This window comes from Austrofundulus limnaeus, unplaced genomic scaffold (genome assembly GCF_001266775.1).
Source record: "Austrofundulus limnaeus strain Quisiro unplaced genomic scaffold, Austrofundulus_limnaeus-1.0 Scaffold80, whole genome shotgun sequence".
Taxonomy (NCBI): Eukaryota; Metazoa; Chordata; class Actinopteri; order Cyprinodontiformes; family Rivulidae; genus Austrofundulus; species Austrofundulus limnaeus.
The window spans coordinates 700,770-711,506 of NW_013952482.1; the positions used below are offsets into that span (position 1 = coordinate 700,770).

The 10,737-nt window shown below is 37.8% G+C and overlaps 1 protein-coding gene across 3 annotated transcripts in view; it reads right to left on the reverse strand.

Annotated features, from left to right (window-relative positions):
- The window catches only part of LOC106519645 (protein sidekick-1), a 321,354-nt gene that overhangs the window by 97,566 nt on the left and 213,051 nt on the right, over nucleotides 1-10,737 (reverse strand). For all 3 annotated transcript variants that reach the window (XM_014011403.1, XM_014011402.1, XM_014011401.1), the window contains 3 exons: nucleotides 7,085-7,187; nucleotides 2,449-2,624; nucleotides 170-253 (listed from right to left, as the gene is read on the reverse strand). In XM_014011403.1, the coding sequence (XP_013866857.1) occupies nucleotides 170-253; nucleotides 2,449-2,624; nucleotides 7,085-7,187 (363 nt within the window). The remainder of the gene's footprint in view (nucleotides 1-169; nucleotides 254-2,448; nucleotides 2,625-7,084; nucleotides 7,188-10,737) is intronic.

The window sequence follows — 10,737 nt, forward strand, 5'->3', positions numbered from 1 at the left end:
GGTGTATGTTAAAAAATAATACCTCCCATTTCACATAATGAAAAATGTGATGTTAATAGAAAACACATTATCAGACAGTAGGTTTAAAACTTTCAAAGTAGACAATTTTCATTAAAAAAGTTAAAACATAACTGACATAAAAAAGTTTTATATTTTAAAACCTTATTACCTGCAGCCTGGCATGGGATTTCAACATTCCTGTCAAGATCAGCAAAGACTTTCTTTTTGGGTCGAACAGTCAGGGAAGGTGGTTCTGCAAAGAAAAAAAAGCACAATAAATCCAATATACTTTATATCAATATAAGACAAAACAACATCACAAACCAAATAAATATTCACACGAAAGGCCTGAAAGTTATCATGTGAAAAAGAAAGTTWTCGAAACTTCAGACAACTTCAAATCAAAGTATACCGTTAGAAAGGAGATACTTAAAAAACTTTACACAAGAGAATAAAAAAAATTGTTTTCCCTTTTGGCCCAGGGTAACCTAAGTGATGCTGCGAGAGAGGATTTCTGCCTATATACCATGTGAATTGACTTCCACACATCCACAGAAACACAGTCTGTAGGTATCCCAAGGGAAGCAATCTCCTTTTCAAACTGCACCATTTTGCTGCCAATAATGGCTCATTGCAAACATCTTCACCAGTGCTGCTCTAACTGCTGACACGGGCTATGATGCAAAACAGGATCACGTTATTTAAAAGTGAAAATGGGATTTTAATATTTTGCTTTGAGCACTGTGTTATAAAAGCTCACCTAGTGCTAGATGTGCATCATCAAACCATCGCTTAGGAAAAGATGTGCAAAAGCAAATCTGAAAATAAGGAGAACTACTGATACAATGTGTGTTTATTGTAGTCTAACATTTGTTAGAAAAAGACACGCATTAGAGGCAGCTGTTCATTAAAATGACTTCAGAAGAAATTAAATGTCCAATGTGTAAAAAAAATATAAAAATCTGTTCAAAATAAATAATTTTTAACAAACAAATAAAAACCTTTGTTATTGAAGTTTTAACTTTGGTTCAATGTGTTTGAGGTAGCTACCAAACAAACAATGTTTTAGACCGCATGGTTATTTTGACGGACAACTACAATAGATATGTTGTTATTTGGCTGTACAACAGGAGGATGCAGAGCCATACATATTCCTATTAGTAGCAGGGGGTGGGGTGGGGGGGGGTTGAATAATGAAAACCTTTGAGGCTGCTTCTGTCTCTCACAGAGACGCATACACTATTCTGTTTAGAAATCCTTTTTATTGCATCAAGGTCTGCTGAGCCCATCGCCAAGAAAAGAAGAAAAAAAAAGAAAGAAAAAGGATCTGTAGCAATGYATTCATCAGTCTCTACTCCTCTGATACAAATGAATCCACGCAGACTTTTTCGCTGTCAGGCAGGCCTTAAAAAAGAGCTGCCGGCCTAATGAAGGCAGATAATGTGGAGAGAGTGATTGTACAGGGATCACAGAGAGAAGGAGCCGAGCAGAGGGTCCAAAAATTGGTTCTAGATAGCGAGCGAGAGAAAAGGGAACGAGCGCAGGATCAATATTCAGGCAGGTCTTTTCTGACTAAGTATTCTGTAGGCGTGGGTAGCTTGTGCTCTCTGCTTAGGTGCTCCTTTGCTCCGACAATCGCAGCAGATCAAAAAGACACTGACAAACTGGGGAGAAAAGTTTTGCATCATCAATCACATCCTCCCCGTTTGCCTGCTTGTTGTCTATTTATGGGCATGCACTGAAGACAGAAGTGGAGTTTTACAAGAGCACATCTCTTTTTTTTTGGTGATTTTTTTCGGGTTCTCTTAATAATTGGCGACTCCAAGGAGCAAAACTAATTTAGCTGCCGGGCAAATAGGCACATGTGTCTTTGGTGCCCATTTTATTTATTTATTTCCATATTGATTGTGTGCAAGCATGAAAGAGATGTGTGTGTGTACATGAATGTAACAGCTGTCTGTGACTACAGTCGACGTTTTATTGGCGAGCAAAGATAWAAGATTCAGCTCCTACAGTGCTGTAGTTGACAGCCACTGCCTGGAGTGCTCACTGTCACACTTTAAGGAGAAAAAAAGTCAGAATAGATGGACAAATAAACAGAATGAAACAGAGCCTGGAGCATAAAATGTWCAACAATAGCCAGGAGTGAGGCGAAAACAGAAATTAATCACATGATGKGGGTATTAGCTAGCCTTTCCTGGACGATCATTGATAATGATATTAGGTATAGTGTGTACTTGTACTTGTGTTGTGTATAGCTTTTCAAACCAACACAAGACAACAAATCACCTTTTCTTTAAGGAACAAAATAAAGGCAAATGAAATTTATTAGTTACAGTTAAGGTAGCAATGAGTAAGACGGTAGGAAACATCAGCAGAAAATAAATGTAGCTCAGAAACTTCTGAAGAGGGTTTGTACTTTTGTGAGGGACAGGTTTTTATTCTTACCCATTACACTCAGATGTGCCCTCGCCTCCACGGGTTTGGCAGTATTGTTGCTAAGTGACGCTTCACAAATATACAACCCCGCGTCAGAGGAGGCGGGGGCGGGAATGGTGAGCCGACGCCCAGTTGCCAGCCGACGCCCATCACGCTTCCATGACACCTCAAGGTCATCAACCGGTCTGGGTAATGAGGAGTGGAGAGGAAAGACAAGAACAAGTAGAGTTGGGTAAAAAAAAAGAAAAGAAAAAAAAAACAGGGTGACAGAAGGCGATTACAACATATTAAATCCATCAGTTTATTTGTCAATGAGGCAGAAAATGAATGATGACAGTCTGTATATCAGAGCAGTCAGCTCTACTCAGCATGAAGGAGCTTTAGTCAGTTTTTCTAAGCGCTGAGGAAGGAAATGGGTTTTTGTGGCAAAAAGAATTGTGTTTTAGAAAAACAACATCAAAACAACATTATTTGCTCAGCTTATTTGTGTAAGGCAGCATTAATACGTTACAGGAGCTGTCTGTGAAAGCACAACCCTATTTTAGCTGCACTCAGCAACTGTCATAAAGAACTGAATGTACCGTTGTGTCTTCCAACATTTTATATGTTTTACATTTATACTAAAGTTCGCAGATGACTCAGTAGAACAACAAGTGATTATGTAACAAGTAGCTTGAGTTAATGTCCAAAACACAGGAACTTTAGTAGATGTATCCACAATCAGTAAATGAAAAGACAAAAATGACCAAAGATCCAAATATTATTAAGGCTACATTTAAACAAATTAAGTGGATTATAATTACAATTAGGTTTAATCATGTTTGTAAATCCACCGTAATAGCAGTCATGATACAATTAAACATCCACAGAAATTAAATAGGAGAAATTGGTTTATTAACTCTGACTTGTTTTCATTCATTAGTGCTCAATTCATCATAGTTTTATTCTTGGTTTTCAATTCTAAGAGAAGTCAGTGTTTTGTTTATATTAAACAGCAAAAATACAAAGTTTATAAGAATTTCAAGACATGTGGACGTGATGAAATAAGTCTATGCATAAATAGTGACACATATTTGTACTCACATTGGAGATGATTACATCACAACTCCATTAGAACAATAATATATTTATCTCATTATCCCAAGATAACAGAGGTTGCTTTAGGTTTTGATATAATCGATTTATATATTTACTAGTTTAGACACATTTCTGTCATCTCCAATGACCGTGAGCACTCTTTAGACAGATAAGTAGTGGACTGGATTTCCAGCGACCTCTCTCTCTCTTTGCAGCCATTCTGCATCGAGGGGGTGCAGGCTAAGATTATTGTATTGTGCAAATATCCTGGGCAGCAGCTGGACAATAAACTACACTGGTCACTGAACACTGACCTACTTTACAGGAAGCGGGCAGAGCTGGTGTCCTTTAACATCAGCACAAAACCTGTGCAGGTGTTTTACCAAGCTGGCTGCCAGCGTCGACTTTTACAGGTCCTGGTGTGTTTGGGTGGCAGCAGGAGGATTAGTAACACTAAGCACCTCAGCAGGATCATCAGGCAGGTGTGCTTCATGGTGGGCATGAAAACGCACTCTGTGGAGGCAGTGGTGGACTAAAGTCTATAATGGACACCCGACACCCTCTCCACACTGCCTTCTTGCAACAGAGGAGTGCATTCAGTGGTGGACTGCTGCTGTCACTGAGAGACTGGGGAAATCTTTTGTTGCTTGGGCCATCAGGCTGCACAACTCCTCTGTCAAGATGGTAGAGACACGAAGGGAGGATGGTGTGAGCACCTGAGGGAGCATGTGGTCATGGTGCAAGTATTTACTTTACTACGGCTTTTTTGTAAGATAACTTCTGCAGTTCAGTTCTGTACAATTTTCTCTATTTTTTGTTTTGTTTTTATCACAGACACTTGATGCAAAATGGGTTTTATTTATCATTCATATTTGTTCTTCAGTTTTTGAGTTTTTAAGTGCAGTGACTACTTTTTTACATTCATGTTTTCAATATTTTTATCATGTTTTTACTACATTCTTGCATATTGTTTTATACTATTGAAGTGGTTGTCTCTTATTGTATCTTTGTTAGTTGTTATAATTTTGTTGTGGGAAGGCAAACAACTGAAAATTGCTGAATTTCTTTTGAGACAATAAAGTATGATCTCTTCTTGCTGCCATAATAATTTTGTTATTTTCTTCTGTTTTGAAGTACAAACAAACTTGGATGCAAAAAAAGCAGTATCACTGATATATTTATACTAGAGACCTGCCAAAAAACAGAAAGACAAACTTCCTTCTATTATTGCCACTACTTCTTGTTTTCAGCCATACTTTTAATATTGTTAATGTTCTCATTTGTGCATATACAATAACTGGTAATTATTGAATGTGGAAAGCAGATGATTACAGACTTTAGCACGCCATTTCATTTTAATGATCAAACTCAGTTCTGCCAAACATGGAATGTTTCTCAGTTGTTTCCTGAGTACAAAATGATCCCAAATGGGTTTTTGAGTCAGAGCTTTTTTTAATGGCAGGAAGAGCCAATATAAAGTGTATTGTTCTTGTCAGTTAAAGAGAAAAACGGGACACTGTGAGCTAATCTGTATGCAGATGGAGAGCAGACTGAAAAAAAAAACAACAAAAAAAACCAAACAAAACACTGCTTTGAGTTGATGTGAAAATGTTTGATCTGCACATTTTTCTACTGTCTTAACACCTACTAGACATGAGTCTAGGTGCTCTAATATTTCTAATAATAACTTGTTCTTTCATAAGCAGAGTGCTATTCAGTGGTCAAGTGCTGTCAAGAGGAATTGATTAACAGGTATTGTGCCTCCTATAGACCATATTTACTCATACCGGTACTTTTAAAAACACACACAAAACAACAAAAGCTGTATAATATGGTCATAAATAAAACTAAGTGCAGCCTTTCAACTAAGTGGCTTCCACAGAATCATCTGTTAGGCTCTAGACAAGTCGTTCTCAAACTAAAACCATAGAAAATAGTGAGAAAACCAAAATATATAAGAATTCACCAATCAACTTGAACATCTAACTCTAACAAAAAACAAAAACAAAAAACTGATTATTTAAAGCCAGATTATTTATCCTAAGCTAACCCYGTCACCAAACCAAACTGGCTACGCAGCACACACTAAGGCCTTGGCTAGACCAACCTTTGGTGAGAGGGTCAGCTACTTAGGATGCACTGGGAAATTCTAACAACAAACCTGAAGACTGCAACATACCTGCAATCATTTTAGTAATCTTTACATTTTAATATGTAGGCTAAAGAAATAAGATGGGATCTTGACACGTGTCGGCTGCACCTGGACTTTGTGTCATTGGACTGATTCTATCTTTATTTTTTAGCTTTACATCACAATTTTATCTATGGTAATCATTAATTTGTTAATTAAATTGTAAACAGTTGATACCCAAATTTATTTTGAGTACCACCATAAAGACCCTGAGTACCATAAGTTGTACTTGTACCACAGTTTGAGCACCACACTCTAAAAATGAAATGTTGGATTTATTTAACCATGTTATGTGACCTGGTTCCACTTAACTGAGTTGAATAAATTCAAAACAACATACTCATGTTCTTTGGTTAAAAAACTGGTATATTGCTTTGAATTTACTCAACTCAGTTAAGTGGAACCAGGTCACATAACATGGTTAAGTAAATCCAACATTTCATTTTTTACAGTGCATGACTTCAGACAGCTCATTTAAAGCAGTCATTTAATTTTATGTCACTTTTTGACATGTAACAAACAATAAAATTGATGCTGTTCAACTTGCTTGAAGCCAAAATCACTAAAAATGGCTACATAATCAACAGGCAGTATGGTAAAAAAAAACATGAAGTACTAAAGATTCAACAAGTAAAGCTGAGAATACCCAACCTGTGCTATAAAAAAGTTGCAAAAAAAAGTTCAAGTAATCAACATCTTGTATTTCTAAAACTTTTATTAGAGAGAATAACTCGACACAAGATGAAACAAAAGCTACAAAAGATTGTGGTGAGTACTGAGCCAAAGGAAAAAAAAATTGGTGTAGCGCTGAATAATTCAGTAAGGCTGGACTCACACACTTTGGTGCACATATAGGTGTGTGTGTGTGTGTGTGTGTGTGTGTGTGTGTGTGTGTGTGTGTGTGTGTGTGTGTGTGTGTATTAAGTACTTGGCAGTGGTCAGTGTGAATTTGTGGGAGTGCTTAGCTTGTGAGCTGATGTCAGATGGGACTTTGATCCAATCTTTACAAAGTTAACTTGTTACTGGTGTGAATCTGCCTTTCTTTTGGGGATAAAACTGCTTCATATAATAAAAGTAAATGCATTTTAGAATGATAAGTGTTTCTGAAGTCCAGGGTTGAAGTGAGGCATGTAGTGTTTATAGGTATAGGTACAACTAACCTCCAGAAACAGATAAAAAATCAATGTTTTGTCCTCTGAAGTGAACAAATCAAATCTGTGTGCTCGTGCCAGTAACAGTGTGTCTCACAGAGGGAAAGAYTTGCTGAGCTATGATTTTAGGTCCTTTAATTGTTCTAGAAGAAAACAGTGATGTCACGCAAGACCGGGTTTGTTTCCTCTTGTATCTGTTCATCTGAATGAACACAAAGATTTTTACCTGGCATTAGCGACACACTCCAWTGTAGCCTCGGTCCCCACCACTACTGTTGTGTTTCGAGGTGCGATCACAATTGCTGGAGCCACAAGCTCCGACTCAGAATCTGCAACAAAGAAAAAAATAATAATAATGTTGCGCTCATAAATCACACTCGCACACAAAGCAGCATCATCTTCCAGAAACAGCAACAATGTTTTAAACGTAGAATCATGAAGTCATACATACGGCATTGTCCTTTTTTATTACGAGTCATTACACAAAAGAGATTCACACATTCCATGTACCACTCGACAGAGGCAGCTCATGTTCAAACTGATAATTAGCTCGTATTCTGTTTTCACTGGAAACTTCTAAATCAAGACTGTCAACTTGTTGAACACTTCAGTTGAATTTTGGCATCTGAGAGTTCAATTTAAGTCATCCTGCAAAAATAAAATAAAAAATAAAAAAATCTTGTCACGCTCAAAAGCTTACAAGACAAGATAATTTRGAAGTGCTTTTAAGTCCAGTAGCACTAACAAGCTACTGGAATCTGGCTCCAAAACATCTCCCACTTTCAACAGATTTCAATTAAAAAAACAAAGTCACTGCACATTGTCCGTGCGCCTCAACAGTGTTATTAGGTAAAGTCACTGCATTAGTGCTGGTGGATAATTGGAGATTAATTTTAAAATTAACTCAATTGGTCAAATATGTTTTTCTAATATCAACCAAAATGGTCACTTCTGAGTCTGACAAAAGGTTTGAGAAAGTACTTGCCATATAGATTCTATCCAAATTTACATTTCTGATTTTTTAATATATTTATTTAAATTTTTGCACACATTTTTGAGGCATTTTTGCCTTTGTTAGGAACAAAATAAGACAGGAAAAGAGCATTCTGTAGAAAATATGCCACAAAGGATGGATTCAAACCAGGCTGATGCTGAAAAAACCTCATCCTTTGGCACATTCTCAGCACAGGGCACCCTGCTATGTCAGCTTTTCTTATGCTGTTAGAAAATAGCCAAATAAAAACCAAGTACTTATTTGTATTTTTTTGTGTTTATATTACTTATATAATAAAATAAAGATAAAAGAAAACACTCATTTAAAGGCCAAGCAGTTTTTGAAGGAATGCATGTCATCTGTTGCCTTTCATGACAGAGATTTAAACTATGAGCATTTTATGTTAAAAATTATCAAGAGTTTTTTTGTGCTGGCTAGCATCAATTAGCTCTAGAGGCCATCTTGAATTAAGTAAAGTCCAAAAGTTAATCAGCTGTAGATGTACGGTACATTCAACAATGACTTATTGAGAGTTTCACTAAAATCCTTCCTTTGGCACATCAATAGGTTACTGGCTCAACAGACAAATGAACACACACCAGTAGTGTACTGTCAGGGCCAGCAAAGTCTTCTCTGCTGGCCTTAATTCAATCAGAGTCACTACATTATACAGTAGAATATTTTACATTTATTATAATAGTTATTAATATTATTATAAGGATATTATTTTTGAAATATCTGTTCTCATCGTTACATACTTTTTCTCCTGGATGCGTAGCGTCCAACAGCTTGTTGTTATTTAGAGTTTATATCTAATCAAATTTTGATCATCATCTGTTGCTAGGGATCCACAAATCTGCCTCAGGCCTTCAGAACGAGCAGCGAAGGAACCTGGAGGGTGAAACGCATGGCAGCGATTCTGTTGCTTTGACCAATCAGGTGCTGAGGTGAAGACACCAGAGCCTGCTAGCTGGCCTCGGACAGMGTCAACATTTTCTCATCGTTTGATTGGCTGATCAGAGAGCAGGAGTCAGAACCGGGAAACTAGATTTCTGTAGCGTCTTAAAAGCTAAAGGCTGAGTGGACATTCTCAGCATTACAGAAAATTAAAACTTATAACAAAAATACAAAAGAACAGACTGGACTTTCAGTGTTAGCTTCAKGGTGGTGATRGAAAGGGACTTATTGTTGAAACAGAAAACGGAGGACCTGTGTGACAGAGGAGCCGGATTTTTCTTGAGGAATAAAAGGAGGATGGAGTTTTTAAACCGATAATCAAAAGTTTTGGTGAGTAAAATATGTTATTTAAATGTTTTATTTAGTTATCAGCTTATTATGTAACCGTGTTGATGCTGTTGTTAATGTATGGTACAGCTGTGGCTGCAGTTGAGAAAACTTGTTAAATGTCGCTTCAGTGATGACTTTCTTTCTGGCTTCATGAGACACCTGTCTGTGGCGCAGAGACACCTGTCTGTGGTGCAGAGAGACACCTGTCTGTGGTGCAGAGACACCTGTCTGTGGTGCAGAGAGACACCTGTTTGTGGTGCAGAGACACCTGTCTGTGGTGCAGCTGAGACACCTGTCTGTGGTGCAGAGACACCTGTCTGTGGTGCAGAGACACCTGTCTGTGGTGCAGCTGAGACAGCTGTCTGTGGTGCAGAGACACCTGTCTGTGGTGCAGCTGAGACAGCTGTCTGTGGTGCAGCTGAGACACCTGTCTTATTTTATTATTTCCTGTTAGTTTTCTCCATTTCCTGTATCATGTTATCCTCAGTAGCTTCTTAGTGTTTTTCCAGCCTGCCACTCTCACCTGTCTGTAATCACCAAGGTGCTTCCACTCCCAATCATCCTCAGTTGTATTTAACCGGTGTCATGTCTTCATTATCCTGTCGGATCATTGCTTTATTCATGCCTCAAGCCTTGTTCTTTTTCTTAGTTCTATGCTGCCACGTCAGCCTTTTTCTTTTGTTATTCTTTAAATCGGTTTTGTTTTGCATTCAAGTCCTCATGTTTGCCTGCATTTTGGGTTCCTACACAAATCCTGACAAGTTAACCTAATGTGCATATGTTTTATTTGTTGAAGAAAACTGAAGTACCCAGAGAACTCACTTGTGAGCAAGAACAACATGCAAACTCCACCCAGCTGAGGGGCGACAGCTCTAAGCACTGCACCACTGTGGCGGCTGTTGGTGGAGCTCTATATTAGTTCAAGTTCCCCACACATCATCTGATAAGGACACTTAGGATAGATTGGTACTTCTTTGAGAAGTGAAGACGTCTGCTCTTGCTAAGGTAGTTGTAAGATGTTCTTTTTCACATGGACATTTTATATTCACTGAGAAACTGCAGCACAGAACTTCATCCAGAAATTCTTCAGCAAAAAAGTATTTGTAAAGATGGCTGTATTTTCTGGCAGCTTTGGCCATCTGCTCCTCAGCAGAGCAGTTGTGAAATGGCATTCTTGCTATTCACCCACTTTTTCGCATAAACACGCCCACAACAATGTTCTGACCAATCACCGCATAGCTATCACACTCATAAGAGAAAAAGAGGCTCTCAGAGTTAACGCGGATATTATATGTTGCAACTACATCAGTGAGAACAGATTTCTTAATTCTTGCAAAGTATAAATCCAGTTTAAGTCTTGTATACAGCAACGTGTCAAACCAAATAAAAACAAAATAAGGTATTTATGAATGAAAAGCATTAATGTAAAAACTTGCAGTATTTTTCACTTCTGTTCTTGTTTCTAAATTACTTTTCATCTCATGTACACAATCTAATTCTCTGCTACCTGTTTTCCAATATATTGGAAATGCTATGGCTGTGCATGTGCATGTGTGTGTGTGTGTGTGTGTGTGTGTGTGTGTGTGTGTGTGTGTGTG